The sequence below is a fragment of the Pieris napi genome, chromosome 15 (assembly GCF_905475465.1).
Source record: "Pieris napi chromosome 15, ilPieNapi1.2, whole genome shotgun sequence".
In the NCBI taxonomy this organism is placed as follows: domain Eukaryota; kingdom Metazoa; phylum Arthropoda; class Insecta; order Lepidoptera; family Pieridae; genus Pieris; species Pieris napi.
In genome coordinates this window covers 631,944-652,362 of record NC_062248.1, presented here as the reverse complement: position 1 = coordinate 652,362, position 20,419 = coordinate 631,944, and the positions used below count along the sequence as shown (strand labels likewise).

At 32.5% G+C, this 20,419-nt stretch overlaps 1 protein-coding gene across 1 annotated transcript; it reads right to left on the bottom strand.

Moving 5' to 3' along the window:
* Positions 1–15,735: 15,735 nt before the first annotated feature.
* Positions 15,736–20,142, bottom strand: LOC125056635 (basic helix-loop-helix neural transcription factor TAP). Its single transcript, XM_047659850.1, has 2 exons — positions 20,041–20,142; positions 15,736–17,115 (listed from the first exon to the last, which is right to left on the bottom strand). The coding sequence occupies exon 2, from the start codon at positions 17,107–17,109 to the stop codon at positions 15,880–15,882; it is 1,230 nt and encodes a 409-aa protein (XP_047515806.1). The 5' UTR covers positions 17,110–17,115; positions 20,041–20,142; the 3' UTR covers positions 15,736–15,879.
* Positions 20,143–20,419: the final 277 nt, after the last annotated feature.

The window sequence follows — 20,419 nt, the reverse complement described above, 5'->3', positions numbered from 1 at the left end:
ATTTAATCATAATATAAAAATAAAATGAACTGTTTGCTAGGAACAACATTGTTGTGTTGTGAATAATAAAAGTTCTATAAGGTTATTTTTGAAGTGAAACTTCTTTAGGCGCATGAAGGCAAAAATGTTTACGGATGAAACGCAATAATAATAATATTAGCGTCACGAAGATGTGCAGCGTTTTTATCGAAGAAATGGGAGAGAGCGATTGAGACCAATTAAGAGAGAGTGAGAAAGGGCGAACGTAGCATTAAGCATAGTGCCATGGAGCGAGAGGTGGGAGAATGCTATAGTGAGAAAGATTGAGAGAGAGAGTAAGAGAAATCGAGAAAAATACACGCTATTGGTTGATGTATTCGTTTAGTAGTTAAATATTAGAACTTTAGATGGCAATTCTGTCGCATAACGTCTTGTGCAGTAAACGCAGATTTTTTATTTATTTATTCATTAGCACGTATACAGTGTGTAAATATAGATATGCAAATACATAGGGTGATCATATACTGGTACATGATCATCTATTGGGGCTTTTACCTTAGTAATAGCTTTAGCGGGTCTGTCATCAATGTACGCGCAACAATACAAATAGTTATACTAAGTTTGAAATTATTTTATAATAATATTATTTAGGGCAAACTTTCCTCAGAAAGTCCTAGATTTATTAACTACTTCAGTTGACTCTTTCTAGGTTACGTATAACTTTAAAAATTCTACTATAAATCTTTATAGTAACACGAGGGTGGCAAGTACGTCATAAGGGTGCCGGGGTGGGGTTGCACCCTACAGTCCGAGCTATTAGAGGACAATAGCGACCCCATTTCATTCCCTAGGATTTTGACATGCTGGTAGACTATGTTAATTTGCATTTTTCTGTTTACTGACTTTGTGATATTGCTAAAATATTTTCAAAGGCGTGAATTTTTGGTTCTTCTATATATTGTAATAAATGCGATTTTTTATTGCAAGACCTTAAGAAAAAAATTAAAAAAATGGAATCTTTATGAGTACAACTATATATGGGCAAGTATTTTTAATTCAGTACTGTATAAAGATGTTCACTGAAGTATTTCTGAACCGGCTTGGGTCCTTCAATAAAAGAGCGTACCAATTCTTAAAAGACCGGCAACGCACTCGCGAGCCCTCTGGCATTGAGAGTGTCCATGGGCAGCGGTATCCCTTAACATCAGATAAACCTGCCAGTTTGGCCAAAAAAATGTTGAAGCAAAAGAATTCCTTTAAGCAGACTCTCAGACCCTAAAATAAAATCAAAGACGTTAATCTTATGTTTCATTGAATTTTTTACCTACTCCGAGTATTAAAAGGTGCAAACCCAATAACGTTAACAGTTTATAAAAAAATACCATACTAAATTAAATATATATTTTTAAGTCAAACTAATAAATTTAAGTTTTAATTAAGTTGGTCACGCACAACCGCGGCATTTATCCTGTAAACACACATTCATATGTTAAGTAATCCCTTCAAGTATTTTGAATATTTAATTGCATGACATTGTGTAAATAAAACGAGTGACAATCTATTCGCTATGGTTATTATATTCGTTTGGTTGATACGGAGTGTGGAAACGGACCTTAGTTTAAAAAACTTTTTTCATCATAACACAATAGAACAAAGAATTGATTTCTTTATTCATATAATAATACTAATTTATTTGCAAGAATATCGTACAAAACTGTTATGGTGGTACAATCTAAATACCATACAAAATGGCGTGCAAATTTGTCTTAAAAGGTAGAAAAGAAGTTACAATTACATTATGAGTTATATCATTATCATGTCTTATATTATTTAATCACTACATCATCACATTATTAAAGTATATTATTAAATTATCAAATTAATATTAATTATAATGTTTCACGCAAATAATCATTAATAGAATAATATTTTTTTCCATAAGTCGATTTTTAAAAACTCTAGTGGAAATATAATATAGATTTTTTAATGTTATTGGTAAATTATTATATACCTTGATTGCCATACAAAAGGTGTTTTCTCTATACATTTCCATATTAATATTAGGCATAGCCAATTATATATAATGTCGCTACTGGCTCGCAACATATAAAAGTATAATAAAAATAATAACGAATAATAAACATAATTGATTGGATGTACGTTTTTTGTAATATATGTATATGTATATTGTATAGTGTATACTGTATATAAACGTACAATATACATAGTATGTGTAATAAAATATTTATCTTAACATATTCGAACAAAGAATTAAAAAATAAAATGATTACGTATCTTTCACAAAACATATTATATAATGTATATGACATTATATACATTATATAATACTCACTCCGTAAACTTTTAAAACGTAGCAAATGTAATTGACAACACTGTTACGCCATTATACTTCGTTATATCATAATATGAAATAATTAAAAATATAATAGTTTATTAATGTAATAGAAGGCAAACGGGCAGGAGGCTCACCTGATGTTAAGTGATACTGCTGCCCATGGACACTCACGTTGCTCGCTCGTTGCCGGCCTTTTAAGAATTGGTACGCTCTTTTCTTGAAGGACCCTTAGTCGAATTGGTTCGGAAATACTTCAGTGGGCAGCTGTTTCCACGGTTATCGAGGTGATAAGTTAATTAACTGCCACGCCGGTTCTCTTTCCGCACAGAATGCAAGTTAAAAAAGCGTATATTTCAATTCAAATTTGCTATAATTTGACTGCCCTATATTTTCATGATTTGTAATCGTTTGGTGAGTTGGAAGAACACTCACAGAATCAGCTGGTGGATTAAACTAGCGTACTTATCCCTCTCATCTTATCCTCTTGTCAAGCTTGACAAATAACTGTTATAAGGGTAGATCAAAGATAGCGGGAGATGGTATCTGTTCCATTACCACTAATACTGGGAGATAACATCGCCGACAGCTTTTATAAAGCTGTTTTTGTGCTTAAAATTGTTTGCTGCGCTGCTTGAACCATTTAAAATTTCTAGCTAATTTTTATCTTTAGAATAAAGTTATTTAAGTCAATTAAAACTAACAGAGTAACAAAAAATATATTGAAGTTGAGATAGAAAAATATTGAATCGTATTTTCCTCTTTCGAATAAATTATATTAATATTTTGACTTTAAAAACGAACAGAGTAAGAAATACATTCAATTAGTGATAGAAGGCCGAAATAGTAGTATGTCTAATTCAGACACAAACTTTTTAAAGAAAATCTCATCCCTGAGGTCATAGGTTCGAACCTCACCTGTGCACTAATGGCGTTTCTGTCTATGTTTTAGACACAAAATGTCAACGGCGTGTTTGTGAAAAAACAAAAAATGACGAAACAGATAGCCAGACCAAAAAGGTTGTAGCGCCACTCGTTTATGTTACCACTAATACTGGGAGATAACACCGGAGAGATTTACCTTCGTTGCAAACAACTGACTCAGTTGCGAACTATTCTATATAAAAATCTAAAATATATCCATACGTATAGTACTATAAGCAAATAGCATAGTAATTAGACAATACGTATGCATAACTAAATATTTACGTATATATTAATTTATATGTATAAATATACCGTCTCGAGGCACTAAGTCGGTTTGAGAAGAGTCATTAAAATAAGACATTGATTACAAATTTTTAAACGAATACACACAAGCTAGAGTTTAAGCATACAATTTGTATCCAATTAATAATGTATCTACTTTTCACTTATTTTTCTAAGACTTATACTACTTTTTATTAATACAAATAAACGCTGTGATATTTAAAGACAAAACAAAGTAAAAATAGTGTAATAAGAGTGTGTCAAATTAATTTTAAGTGGCGATAACACGGAATAAAAAAATGTTTTTTCACAATAATTCCTAGATTGTCTTAATTTTTTTCATACAAAAATTCGAATCACACAGTTCAGTGACAATCCTGCGACAATGCCCCGAGGTGTGGGCCAAACGAAAAATCCCATTTGTCCAGGGAGGCGGAATAATAACCGCTTTTTACCGGCTTAATCCGGATCAGATAACCTCCCCAATGCGATGCCCGTTTGATATTCATGATCAACAGGGATTTGGGAATACCATATTACTGTATATCAAGTTTCTTAAAGGACTGTAAAAGCTTTTTGTCTAACACAAATATCGCTTTATAATTTTTAATAAATATCGGATAAGCTAAAACATATTAATTGTATAGGGCCAAGTAGGTTGTATTGTAAAAAAAACTTTTTTTTAGTACATTTATGATAAAACCGTGAAAAGTTAATTTTCAAATTCAAAATAAAAATATTCAAATTAACATATAGAACATAAAAAAATATATTATATTCCAGTACTCTAATAACAATGATAGCATAAAACATAATATGATGTCTAAAAATAATATACCAACGTTTGAGCGAGAAAGTTCCAAAATTGCTCCCATTGTATGAAAACTACAGAAGAACATTTAGCATTTACGACTCTATAATAAAATCAACTAGGAATCGAATGGTAGGAATAACTGTCAGTAACAATAATGTGCAGTAATTAAATCTTAGAAACCGAGGGTAGGGTACGAAATGGTCCAGCTGCATTTGGTAACGTATAGGTGATGAATTTGATTTATTTATAAAAGATATCTTTAAATTTTTATATTCTCAATTTTAAATACAACATGTACAAAATGTAAGTGTTATGTCTTAATTGTTATGTCAAGTACGGTTAACAATTCAAATGGAAGAAACTAGCTAACACTTTATTTTTAACTTAACATCCTTTTTTATTATATACTAGCAGACCGGCCAAGCGTTGCTGTGGCTAATGGCTATAAGGTTTTTGTTATTTTACATAGTAGCAAACTATTCCAGAGAAACGGTAGGAGAACACCAGCCATGGGGACCACCATGCTTTTTTGGTGGTAATACCATTAAATTGTAGCTTATGTGAAACGTTGGTACTTTCAACACAGCGCCATCTGTTAAAATTGTGACTATCAAATAATAAACAAATATTTTGCAATAAAATAATATTGCGGGTATAAATTGACATGTAAGCTATCCTATCTTTTAAATTGGATCAAACTACACACGGTGTGCAAATTTGATTGATATCGGTTCGGTAGTTTAGGAGTCCATCGTGGACAAACAACGTGACACGTAATTTATATATATTAAGATAATAAAGATTTTCTACATTCTGCCCAGAGTTAAAATAAAATTCTAATTGTAATATAAACTTTTAGAGTTTATTATTATTTATCATTATAACCAAATTGAAATAATAATTATTCGTCTTTGTAGTATTGTTACAGATACTTGTTAATAATACTAAAAGTGATAATTAAAATTGAAAATTAAAATTGAAAGAAATATATATATATTAGTGCAGGTAACAAGTTATAAAAATATTAATAAATATTTTTTACTGGTGGTAAATGTCAATTTAAAATGGCGGTAAGTTCAGGGCGTGGGAGGGGCAATAAGAGCTGGCAAGAAACTCCCATCGTTTTTTAAATAAAAATTATTTGACTGGTGTACCATTATCACCCCTTAGGTCGTGAGTTTAAATACCGGCTAATTAATGGGTTTATATTTCTTAGCGTAAAATTAATGCTTGCTGGATAAGGTATTAAGATAACGTAATTGTCAACGTGTGTCCGGCCTATAAGTTGCATAGCTATAAAGAAAAGTGTAGAAATAAATGGGTACTAGTCTAAGAGGCAAAGAATTGTAAAGCGACTGGATGTATGTAACTAGCACAAGAACTTGTATGAAATGTCAAAATTGTTTGTTCAAAGCGAAATATTGACCGATCGCCCCGGTGCGGTGTCAAACCGTTTACCCTTATCAAGTCCCCATCTGTGCATTCGTGAACAATGCAGTTCATTCATGCGAGCTTTTTATCGAAAAAATGCATTTCTAACCGAAAAACACGCTTTCAATTGCAGCGGGTGTCAGAGATAATTGGGGTTATTTTTTATGATATTAAAAAGGGAATATAGTTTTAAAATCTTTCCTTTGACTAATTTTTAAGTTGGTTGCTCGCCTTAGTTAAGTTAAATGTTAACTTACGTTTCCTCGATTTTAATTAATGATTGGCCTTTCATACAGAGTTCTTGGTTCGTTATATTAAATTGATCTAGACTTATAATTAGTAATAATTACTTTAGTCAGTGTTATGTCTTGGCATTGACCTTCGCTAACATAGTGCAGTGACAGAAGCTCTTCCTATTTTTTTTATAGGAAAAGGGCAAATGCATAGCAGCCTATTGACACCCATTTTAGTGGGTGCGTTGCCGGAGTATACGTCATTTACGTCTCGTATAGCTAACGTGTCGTTAATTCAGCATTCACTGACCACACCACACGCCGCACGTCACTGATTCCGTAGCTTTACGATTTTACCAAACTATTCTTTTATTTCTTCGCCTTGTCACCAACATCATGGTGGAAAGCCATTACCATTTAGTTTTATATCGTCTTCCCATGCTGCAGATCTATCCTGTACTGCGCGTGCGTCTCTGGTATAGAGTGAGAGACCTTTTTGTCTTATAAAACATATTTCGTTAACGCAATTCAATAAGTAAATTATCCTATGGCATATTACAAAATTTAAAAGAAGAACATATCAAATAATATTTCCGTAGCAATTACCGTAGCGCTTCTACGCCGCCACGTGTCCGTCGTCATGATATTACCACAGATTGCAGAGTGTAGACGCGTGCCAGGAGTGTGCTGACACCATGGACACTTCAAATAGTTTATTAACTCATTTGTCACTTGTAAAGAATAAAGTGTAATAATAATTGAATGGAATTTAAATCATATGCGATTATATTATGATATTATGACACTATCTGGTCAATATATTCTTGAAGCCTTGTTGTATGTACAAAAAAATGTAAACGATTTTAAAACAAATGGTGGAAATTGTATTAGTTTCTACAACAAAGTCCCTAGCGAAATTATCACTAAATAAATTCAAAGCTCTCGTTAAACGTAAACTAATCAATAAAGCTTTTTATAAATTTAACGAATATTTAAATTATCCTAAATCTTGGGATTGATTTGCTCCAGTTCAAACAATTTGTGTCGAAGAAAACTTTGCGATTAAAAAGAGTGGCGGAAAGTTTCTTGCCAGTTCTTCTTGCCCACTCTACGCCCTGGACTTGCAAACTGGTAGTAAATGTAAATTTAGAATTAATTTATGAAAGAATTAATTATTTTTTTCTGACGCTTGTGTAAGTGTACTTGTTAACCTATATGGATAAAGTTATTTTGACTTTGACTTTTTATAATTTCTACCTTCTATATAATTTATGATTTCTTTTGCATTCCTCGTACCTATAATAACTACGTCATTATGTATTATGTACTTGATCTGAGTTCTGCTACAATTGTTTTGGATCGGCAGGCACAAAAAGGTAATCACTTACATAGATTAAAAATCAGATGATCTATTAAACTGTTCAAATTAAAATCTTAAAAAGTTAAACAAATCTTTCAATTACTTCCAGGAAACAATATTATTTAAAATTTTACGTCAATGTAAAATGTGTCCCCCAGAAACTGTTTCTAATAGGTTTGTGACAAGCATCAAATTGTGTGTATAAACTCGGCGTGAAATCGTGACGCGTGACGAAACAACCAATACCACGCACGTTAAATGATTAGTAAACTATTAATTTTATTTTAACTAGTTAGTGTGAGTGAAGAATAATTCAATATACTTGTACTAGCTACTCCAGTCTTAGCTTGTTAAGAGTTATATCAATCTGTATATTACTCACATAGAGCAGTGTTGGCCTAGTGGCTTCAGCGTGCGACTCCCATACCTGAGGTCGTAGGTTCGATCCCCGGCTGTGCACCAATGGACTTTCTTTCTATGTGCGCATTTAACATTTGCTCGATCGGTGAAGGAAAACATCGTGAGGAAACCGACATGTCTTAGACACAAAAAGTCGACGGCGTGTGTCAGGCACTTGCCTGATCACCTAAGATTCAGAAATCTGAGGCCTAGACCTAAAGAGGTTTTAGCACCACTGATTTATTAATATTACTCACATGATCATACTGGTGGGTTAATAAAAATTTCGTAAACATTCTCTCTTTTTATTTTATCTTTTTTTGATAGAATTTGATTTGATTATTTAATATACTTCGCCTTCGAGAGCGATACAACGATTATATACACATGTTTATAGTAAGTTTTGTGCTTAGACTCAAAATAGGCTTCAGTTTCGGCGATTACCTCTTCTTCAGCGCAAAATTTCTGTCCAGCGAGCGTTCTCTTGAAGTCTGAGAACAGAGAAAGCTGGGAGGCAAATCTGGAAAATACGGAGAAATAAATTCGGATTTATGACGATTGAACAGCTTCAAATACTGTTCGGAATCATCAATGCCTGATGATGATGAACTAACGTTGACCTAATGTGTTTTATATATTGTAAATACTAGTAACCACGCATTTTAATTGGAACTTTACACTATCAGCTACAATCGTGAGAAAATTGTTATTATGATAATCGTTTTTATAGCTTTTTGTCACACTAATACTCGTATGACACGCGTAATTTCAAGTGGTATTGTATCACTGAATACTATTTAGAGTGTCATCGCATTAATCGCCACTTAGATTATAAAGAACTATTATAACGACACCTTTTTATGAGCTGTGGGAAAGTTATTTTAGGATGAAGTGGAGCTAGTGATAGGATTTCTTTTTCCCAGACGAATTATATTCTTGGAGTGGTGTTAGACTAGTGGCGCACTACTGAAGTATACTCTGCTTGTGTAATAATGAAATTATCTCTTTATGCGCAATGAATACTAGATAGGGTACTAAATATAAATCGTGAATTACTGAAAAGTACGCCTGTTAGGTACATTATCACCAGTGTAACTATTTGTTATATATACTTTATGTTAGCTGTAGGATTACGAAATACATAAATAAATAAATAAATTTGCCTGTAAAAAATGTTCTTCATTTACGGAATTACAAGCAAATATTAAACTATTTGTAATGGCGTTATACATATATCAAAGTTACCAATCATAGGCAGGCTTTGAAATTGATTAGCTTTTAGTATTTTTTATAGAGACTTACCTAATATAAAGTGATGCCAGAGAGGTCGCGAATGCGTTGCAGGCCTTTCAAAAATTGTTGCGCTCTTTTCTAGAAGGACCCTAAGTCGAATGGGTTCGAAAATATTTCGTGGGCAACTGGTTCCACATAGTGGTGGTGCGCGGAAAAACTGCCTCATAAACACTCAGTTGTGGAGCGACGGACGTCGAGGTGATACGGGTGGAATTTCGTAGGTCTGAACACTCTCCGTGGTAATATACAGAGTGGTTAATAATTAGCTCAATATTACCAGATAAACACTTTATAAAATCCGTACGCGTGTGTTCAATTAGGGTGTAATATAAACATATTAAAATACATACAAATAGAGTAGCGTCAGCACGCGGCAGACATGTGACTGACGCGTGTCCAGCGTCTGGCCAGGATGTGCTTTAACGCCTATCATTTTCATTTGCTTAACTTTGTGTAGTGAACCAACAATTAACTATATAACACTGTCTTATATTATCATATTGTTTTGTGTAACCTCAGATTTAATGTTGATTTTGTCTACTATAACATTTTTCGAAATATATTTTCAAGCTAATTCACCGACTATGTTGTCGTCGGAGATATTAAATAACTACATTTATATTTAACCTAAGTAAACGATATTGGTAACCGGATGATTTAGCACTAGGTACTACCTATTTATAATAATAACGTTTTGTATAACTTTTTTGAAGTGAAACTTCTTTATCGGCGTTGGAACGAAACTTCTTTATTCGTATGGGAGAAATTTTGTAGCAAATCGTCACGAAAAAAATTTACCGTCACATTTTTCGGTTACGCGCCATCTTTTTTATTTATTATTTATTATCCTTTTTCCGTCCCTCTAAGTATAGGAAATCTAAACTTTTAGATTTTTATAAATATGAAAAACATTAAAAGATTAGTTTGCCACAGACATGACATGTGTACTTTGTACACACACACTTTTTTTTATTAATTACTATGTATGTTACGAAAATTGTAAATACTGTATATTTGATTGTAATGTTTCGGTTTTAATAAACGATTTTAATTAGAAGAAACAAATTATAAAGTTATTCATAAAACGCAACCTTTTCAACATTATAATACGTATATAACATTTTGTCTATACAAATACACTTAAGGTGACATCTATATCTCTGAGAATAATGCTATCTAAAAGTGTTATGAAATTAATTGCGTTTAGTGAATAGCCATGGTCGTAAATTATAACTAAAAAATTTTTTTTTTAAACACTACGTTCTCGATAATGCAGTTATATCTTGGGAGCTTTTGAAAATGTACGTCATATGCCATCAAGAACTTTGAAAAGCCTTGACATAGCCTAGCTTTAATATAAATGAATAATTATTTCTATAGACCCTGGATAGGCATTTATTAAAAAACAACAGATGCGCTCTTCAACTCAATGACGTTACTTGTTATCATTACAAACAAACATACAAAGATACAGTTGGTTTTCAATCAATCTCAAGTAGGGGCTTGTGTACCAATTATAACTTGGGGTTAGATTTGACCCTTATTGCATTAACTTTACATGTGTCTCGTACAGAATAATTCATAAATTAATATTTATTATATTTGTTGTATTTAATAAGCTACTATTTTCTTATTTCTTCTTTTATATCGGATCCTTGCAAGAATAGGTTTCATAAAAACTAAGTGTTGCCTTTACAATAATCTTAAGGTAACACATTACAATGCAAAACAATAAAAAAACAGAGTTGTCATCATGTTTAAGACGCCATTGCTGCTACTTTACTTCTGTGTGTGTGTGTCTAACTACGTGCAATTTTAGGTGTCCGTCAGTCTTTTATCATGATAGTTATTTCCCGAGCAAGTGTTAGCCCACACATACATAAAAATCTCGACTACTGGGTTTATACTCGCTTGCCTAGCCACCATACTAACGTTTCAGCGTATTCAAACCTATATTTTTAATAACTCGTAAATCGTATACATTAACTAAAATAAAATATTAACTATCAAGCAATGTGTTTCTATTGAATAGAGGGAATTTATTTGGTAAACTATTTGCTACCACAATAAATAATTTATAATATTTGTATTTGCTGAATCAATACTCCGGGGAGTTCATCCCTTTTGAAATAGCCATTTATTGTATCGATCATAAAGGATCAGTTTTACTGTGTAGTTAAGGTATCAGCTGTCTTATTGTATAAATTATTATTGTATAAGAAATTTACTTTTTAGTTGTTGTTAATAAAAGATTTTTCAATTTCCTAATTTGATGGTCATAAGTAAGTCCCCAAATTATTCCAGTATTGTATTACAATATTGTATATTATCATTATTAATACAATTTATACAGTGCTTTTAAGGTTCTAACAATTTAATAATACTTTAAATAAGCCTGCCAGCCCGACATATTAAAACTAAGAATCTATAGAAAACTGCTTAATTTTTGTGGAAATATTTTGTCAAAAACGAAAAAGAAGTATAGCAGTAATTGTCAAATTATTGGTTAAGGTTTTGATTTTAATGTGTCAAGGTTTTATTGAAATTTCATCGTAGTAACTTGATTTACCAACTGTCTTTCTTTCCTAAATATTTTCCTTGAAACAAAATTTTCTTTGGAAAGAAAATAAACTATTATTTATTTATTAAACAATTGCCGTAAATTCGTAATCATAATTATTTATTTGCAATGATAAAGAACGATATCGTTTAAAAAAAATCAGTGTCGCTTCAACCTTTTTAGATCTGGGCCTGAGATTTCTGATCTGATTCATAATCATTATTTTATTTTATAGGCAATAAGTTGATCAGCCCTCTATGCCTTACACACGGCGTTGACTTTTTGGTTCTAAGGTCTTCACCGTTCAAGCGAATGATACATGAAATAGACAAAAGTCCATTGGTGTACAGCCGGGGCTCGACCCTACGACCACAGGGATGAGAGTCGCACGCTGAAGCCACTAGGCCAACACTGCTCTCGTTTTTATTGTTGTGCAAATATTCCGAATAGCTTGATAAATTTATATGCATTATTAAATTTACATATGAATTCAACTAGCCACAATACCCTACAACTCAATTTAAAGAACTAATAAAACACATCAATATTTATTTTACCGTTGAGTAAATACAAGTAGCTGCCCCCGGGCCTGCGTGTCAATAGGCCAGCAATTAGCCTCGGGCACTAACGGAAGATCAAATATTTAAGCTTGTTTAAGTTTTTTATATGTGCTTTATGTACTTTTGCTTGGCGTTACAATATATGTACAAGAAGCAGATAATTTAATAAGGCGTTTGAGTTTAGTTGTCATTTGTATTTCCAGGATTGCGTGGTATGACAATTTTCACCTCACAGTATTTTATAGAACCCCGTGTTCTCACTTGATGTCTATGGACACTCACACTGCCTAAAGGCCCGCAAGTGTCTTTTTAGATTTGGTACGCTCTTATCTTGACCAACCCAAAATCGACTTGGTTCGGAAATAACTCAGTGGGCCACAAAATGTTTGTAATTTTTATAATTAATACCCTTTTTACCGTATATAAAACTCATACAAGCATACAAACATTATTGGAAACGCCACTCCAACAAATGCAAATAAACTTTTAATGAATCATGGGAGGCTTTTTTTATTGATAAAAAGCTTGCCGACGCTCGGCACACTTTTTACAATTTCCAATGTACCAAGCACTTAAAGGCAAACATGACATACATGAAGAGATCATACAAATATCAATCAAAACAATTATTAAACAAAACAAACATTACAAAAAAAAAATTACTAATCAAAAAAATTAAAATTACAAAAAACTAATTAAACAAAGGCTTCAATATGTTATTTTTATATTTTATTAATTTATTCATAAGTTCTAAAACAACGTGTATACATAAAATTTTATTAGAAACTATGACACATTAAACTAAGATGAAAAATTGTTATTTAAAATGGTTGTTCTAAATGGTTAATATAATAATAAAAATGTAGGGTAATGTAGGATGCCTTAAAATTATAAAATAATTACATATAAGGTTTTATGAGCGTAAAATATAGTGTAAGTTTGCACTTCCTGGGATCAGTCAAATAAGTAAACTACTGTTTCTCTGCTGCTTCTGTAAAATTTCCCAATCAAGTAGTCGATCAATCTTCGCAGTAATCTGGTCGCATAATTCCAACATTCGTAGGGGACTAAATGGTTTTACCCAAATGTGCTGGATTAGTGGAATACCGAAGTGGGGAGTTAAGTATGACATTTAATATTCTGCCGCTAATTTGTGGGGTTCGAGGCAGCCGCAACGAATCGTCCGATTGGCTTCCAATACAGTGTTTATTTATTGAAGAATAATTTATACTGCGCAAAGCTATGGTATTTTGAACGACGTAGGCAGTCGCTGTTAGGCTGTTAAGACCTATAGTGAATTAATGAATTTGCAAAATTTCAAGCAAAATATCCTTGACGGAAATTAACAACAGATTTGAGTCTTATTGCACTAGTTTGACTAAAGTACTATCTGCCTCTTTTCATCACAGTGTTAACACAGTTTGATAGAAAGAGACGAAAGCACTAGAAACTAAAATATCGTTAATATAGCAATTATACTGATTTAGTTATCATGAAGGGGTTAGGTCTGTGTAGGTTTACCTAGGTATAAGACTAAAGTTAGCGTTTCGTTGATTATTGAAGTACAAATAAATGTTCCTGAATTAATTAAAAACTAAATTATTAATCACCAGATGTAATTAATAAGAACTTTACAAATCTTTAATACATAGCAAACTCTAGGAATATCGATATTAATTCTCACATAAAAATAATAATTTCTGATATCTTTTGAATCAAAATTTATAAAAACTCTCAACCCTCATAATTTATTTATATGAATTTACAGTAATCATATGGTAAGCTAATTTCCTGTTCGAAAATTAATTTCAAAATAATACCCCGTGACGAATGCACTGATTTCCTTAATAACAGTGTCGGAACATGGGACAGGTGCAATTACTTTTAATTTTGTTGATATACCATATATAATACAATTCTTGGTAAAATATATTAATTCTATGACGCAAAGAATATGTTAATTGAAGCATGGCTATCATGCTCAAATATGACCATGGTGTCATTGGTATCAATTCCATACAATTTGTAAAATAAACCAAAAGCTTGGCGATTAAAAACAGTGCTGGAGAGATTCCAGTTTTCACTCCCATGGGAACGGTAAAAATGTTAATTTAGACCTTTCAAGTTCTTTTAAATATTGATGTTCATATGTACATAGTAGAGATGTTATGGATATGATATTTCGGATCTGGATACGGATATGGATATAGGAACAAAATTATATCGGTTTCGGATACGGTTACGGATATGTAATTATTTCGGATTATCCGTTAGTTTCGGATAGTTTCGGTTACGGTTATTAGATTGAAGTAAAATATAAACACAAATAGTATATAATTTATGTATTAAATGTTTTCTTTTTAATTATTTGTGTGAGAAATGAAACCATTAACAAGAGCCTGTCGAAACATGTAGTTTTATCTAGATTTTGGACTCTGCCTTTATCCGAAACTATCCGAAAGTTGTGAAACGGATACGGTTAAGGTTACGGATATATATTTTTTTCGGATATCCGATTGTTTCGGTTACGGTTACGGAGCTCCATAACATCCCTAGTACATAGTTAACTTACTCACTTCAGGAGTACCAAAGAATAACAATTTGATAGATATGTATGTAATCTTCATTCATGATAAATGCAGAAGTGCAGTGTTGGCCTAGTGGCTTCAGCGTGCGACTCACATCCCTGAGGTCGTAGGTTCGATCCCCGGCTGTGAACCAATGGACTTTCTTTCTATTTAACATTTAACATTCGCTCGAAGCTCTTTAAATAAACACGCGAAACTGAAGTTAACGATAAAATATAATCATTGAACCGTATATTATAATAACAATAATTCGTCAATAGAAATCATGTTCAACTCCGGGAGCAAATACTACCAACAAAATAGGCCATAACGAATTTTCAAAGCAAACATTAGTAACTCGAGTCAACGGGTGCCCCTATTTTAACCGATTTAATCTTGACCCTTATTCCAAAGGGAAAAGGGTGGTTTTATATATAGATTAAGTACAATGCGTTTGCGCAGGGGTGCATTCACAACTTTTCGCTCTTTAACATCCATTGTTCCGTTTTGATTTATATTCATGGCTCTTGTATTGTTTAGCAAATCAAGTGTAAGTTGGCGTTTAGTTTTATTATTGAAATAACCTATAAACTGTATTTATTTTAGGCTAAAAGATCGCGATGTTTGTCTGTTGAAAAATTGTCTATAATATGAATTTCTAAAATATTGATTATATAACATATTTTATATGGCTGATTGAGCGGATTTTTATAATTAATCAATCTGAATGTACCACTTTCTCTGCAAATAAACGATTTATTATTTATTTATTAAGAGACAAAATTACATTATGAATTTAAAAAATACTATTTATTATTTTTAAACACTCCTCTCCATGAAATGTTTACGCGTGTATGTCAGATGAACCTACTTGTGTTTCTAGTATTTTCATATAATTAGAAGAGATTTCTTTTGAAAATAAAAATGGCAACGTTATTATAAAAATAAATTTATATTTCATTAAAACATGACTAGATATCAATGTGCCTATATAATCTATATTACAATATTTATTGTCTAAACACAGTCTTTGGTAAAAAAATAGATTTTACAAAATATAACTTTGTATTAAATGACTAGGAAAGAATTATACATAAAAAGGTCCTCAATTAGAGCTAAAATTAGATTTTAGCATTCACAACATTTTGATTTCTATAAAAACTCCTATATCTCTGGTCATCCAAATAAATGTTCGATTGAACGAGGCTCATTTGATTGTTATATTCATATCTTTGATTGTAACAATTCAATTGATTATTATAATTAGGATACTCAGAAAACCCTTCATTGTTTGCATATTTTCCATTTTTTGCAGCAATTTCAAATGCATTTTTGAACAAGTTATAGTTATTTTCATTAAAATACTCCTTTGTATTATCATTCTCGAAGTTGTTATTATATCCGTTACGGAATGCTTCTGGTCGTTGGTTGTAGAAGTTTTGCTGTATCATATCATCACCATAGCTCGAGGGATTTGTAAAGAATCCACTCCCCGTAGTAGATGTAATACAATTCCCACCGTTGTTATTAACAGAGACTGTTACGTTTCCAACGTTAATTAAAACACCCTCAGAAGTTTGGAGGAAATTCGATCCATTTGGAAAAGGTTTGCTAAAGCCTTGAAAGTTTCTGTAACTACCGTCACCTTTATCAACATTATTTTTATCTGGCAGCAAAAAGATTTCTCGAAAAGCATCTTTGTTAATTTTGTCGCAATTTTGTGACATTTCATTGAAGTCATTTGATGCCTGTCCAGAGTCGATATTATCTAAGGCTTCTAGCGTTTGACTTAGAGCGAAGATGTAGTTATGTGCGAATCGTAAGGTTTCGATTTTTGTTAACTTCGTGTCTTCGGGAAATGTTGGCAGAACACACCTTAACCTGTCTAAAGCCTCATTTAACATATGCATCCTATTTCTCTCTCTATCGTTGGCTTTGATTCTTCTATTTCTTTTTATCCTCATAATCTGCGTTGGACTCTTAGATCTTGTCACTCTGTTTTTCCCGTTTGCATATTTCCTTTTTGGTTTAGTGGTATCTTTCAATTTCTTATCTTTTGCTTTTATAGGTGTCGATGTTATACCGATGGGATGAAAATCTTCAAATGGTTTTATATCGTCAGTAGGTGTTTGAAACGGAAATTGAAATTCTTCTGTGAAAAGCCTTCGACGTACTGGACTGTTCTTTGATGGAGTTAAAGATATACCAAGGTCAGTTTTATTAGATTTTATTGGGGTAATATTGGATGTGGGAGTGGCCAAGGAGTCTGTATACGATCTTTCGATGCCTGAATCATTACTGCATATGCTGTCATTGAAGTCACAGAACTCGTCGAAATTTGTTCCAAACATTGTTGCCTGAAACAATTAAAAAAATACATTTTAATAAGAGTATCCTATAAGGCATAGTGAAAGGAACTTATATCTTGTAATGTTATTTAAATTTGTATACATTAGACTAACAGAGAAATTTATAGAAAAAAAAACATCGCGTATTCCACATCTGTTATGGACAAGTTTACTTTTATATATAAATCCGCCCTATGCACAAGTGTGTCGCGTGACATAGCGTGACAGGCGAACGGAAAGTCAGTTGAACTTTATCGCTTCCGATTTCCTGTGCGTGATTTCCGGCAAAGGTGCTTAAAAAGTTAATTGTTCAATTCAACAAACGAATTTAGCAATATGTTCTTATAAAATATGATAAAAAATTATATTTTGTAAGTTAAGATACAGCCGTATATAATTACACAAACCCATAAGAACGGCGATCGTAGTACATATAACTTAAGAAGAATGTAGAATTTTAAGTATAATTGAATTATGTCTTTATTAAGCGATAATTTTGTCATCGTAATCTCCATATTTGTTATATAGTTTATATTAAATGTCATATTAATTTTACTGGCTGGGAAATGTTCTATTCGACCTAGGGCAATAACTATTTGCTATAAACAAGTACAATTCTAAAATTCTCTTCTGTTCAAAAGTTAATATTCGTGTATTTAAAACATGTCCACAAGTGTGTCCCCTCAAATGGCCACCTGTTCATGCACGCGACCGGCACGCGATCGAGTAATATATCAATAATAAGGGAAACATACATTTTGTATTGACTTTAATGGAAAATAAAGCCTTGCAGATTTAATTTAAAAATTCTTGCTTAGAGATGTTATTTTAGTATAAGTCCATTGAAAAGTTACATTTGGGGTTGCGTTTTTTAGAGGACGCAATTTTATTTATGGAACATGTAGGGGGGGTCAATACAAGCTTAACTCCAAGTTTGTGGGGTTGGCGTGCTTGTCCCCCGGCCGCCATCTTGGATAAAGGGGTCCAAAAACCATGTTTTTGGCTATATCTCCTGAACTATCCATCGTACATAAAACTTGCAAAGACACATTTTGTAGCAAATCGCTGTGTCTATCGTAGACTAAGCGATTTGCTAATAACTTTTAATAATAACTTTTTAAATTTTGGATTTATGATAAAAAGTTACATAAACATAATTGTAGGCACAGCGATTTGCTACAAAATGTGTCTTTACAAGTTAAATTTAGGATGGATAGTTTAGGAGATATAGCCAAAAACGTGGTTTTTGGACCCCTTTTTCCAAGATGGCGGCCGTGGGACAAGGGTGGCGACCCCACAAACTTGGTTTTAGCTTTACACTGACCCCCCCTACACATCAAAAAAATAAAATTGCGTCCTCTAAAAAACGCAAGGTTAGGCCTAAAAAATGTAACATTTCAATGGACTATATATTTTTGAACACTGCTTTCTATTGTCTATATTTTTTGTTTTATAATTATTACCATGGATTTAAATGGGGTTTAATACACAGCATGATTCAAGAGCATGTTTGCATTAAGGGGTTTCTTCTTTTACAATAAAATCTCCTAGGCTATGGATGCTGAGATAGTTAAACTATCCAGATATAAACTCGCAAAACTCATAAATATTTGCAAGCTGAATTGGATTTCGATTCTACAGAGGCCACACATATTTTCGCATGACTTAGGTTCCAAAAACTAATACAATCACAGCGCAGGCAACACACATACTCATACATTTACGAATACTTAAGGTATTAAATACGAAATTTGTTTGATTAGATGTAAGGCTAAGGCTACTTTGCCTTAATAAAATGTTTTTACATGCACCGTGTACCACGGAATAATTGTAATCTAGTTACACACAGGGGCTCCCTAGTGTTGTCTGTCATGAATAAAGTTGTAATATGTACCTATAATAATCTCAGCGTAGAATTAAACAAATAAGGATTTCCTCGTCAGAATTTTTAAAAGTATGCTTGCTCATTATATAGACATAAATTCGCCCAAATAGAATTTTAAATATTTACGAGCATATGCTCGAGCTCGCAATGAGCAGATTTGGCCTAGTAGCATCAGCGTGCGACTTTCATCCCTAAGGTTGTAGGTTCGATCCCCGTCTGTGTACTAATGGACTTTCTGTTTATGTGCGCATTTAACATTCGCTCAAACGGTGAAGGAAAACATCGTGAGGAAACCTCCTTGCCTTAGACCTATAAAGTCGACGGCTGTGTAAGGCACAGGAGGCTGATCACCTACTTGCCTTTTAGATTGACGATTGATTATGAAACAGATACAGAAATCTCAGGCCCAACCTAAAAAGGTTCTATCTATTTATTTATTTATGCTCACAATGTCGCTCATAGAACGGCTTATGTCGTGAACTAGCTTTATTTTAATTTAATTAACCATATTCAAAAAACAAATGTTATATGATGTTACCAATCTACATCTAAAGGAATTATGTAAGAACACGTGCCATTGTTACAATGGTACCACAAGCTACGAGACACGTAGACGCACTCAATTTCGTAGCACCATATATGTATGTCGTGTACTTAACACAGCAATATATCATATATGCATATTCGTAACATAATACATAACGCATTTTCAGGACCAATAAATCATTTTACTTCCAATAGAAAGCCGTTTATTATTTTTGTTGTGTTTGTCAAGCGTACAGGTTTGTAATCAATAAATTATGTATAATGGATATATCCAAGGAACAGTGAAACTTGGCGCATAATTGAATGCTGAATAAAAAAAAACTACTATATTTATTAAGTTATTATGTTAACAAAGATATATTTAATAACACGTAACATTAATAGACGACTCTGAGTTAGGATTTATTACGTCTAATGTTATTTGTTATAGCTAGACGTATATAATATATTGAGACGTTTATATTGCTTGATTATTTTAAAATATTTACACAAATCAGACTTACTTATAAAATTTTCACAACCTGAAATCACAACACTTGCACTAACAACACTAATCACATCTTACACTATGACTAGTTGACCCTACGACTCTACGCTTACTGTTTACTGGATTCATTGCACCCCTTATTTTATGTTTAAGTTAGGTCTGCTTTGCCCAATGGGGTTGTAGTAGGTGGACACGCCCCTAGTCCCATGGGAGTCACGAGTAGGTCTCCAAGTCCCTAGCAAGGTTTTAATTTAGTTTTTAGTTACAAGTTCTAATTATACTATATAGAAAATTTTAATGTCAAGAAAAATCTTCTAATATACAGAGGTTTGGACGTTTGGAGGTTTTGATTTGTGAACTAGCTGGTGCCCGCGACTTCGCCTGCGCAGGATTAA

Bases quoted from the DNA above. Each gene is read 5' to 3' on its own strand.
- LOC125056635 (XM_047659850.1), bottom strand. From the start codon at position 17,109: ATGTTTGGAACAAATTTCGACGAGTTCTGTGACTTCAATGACAGCATA.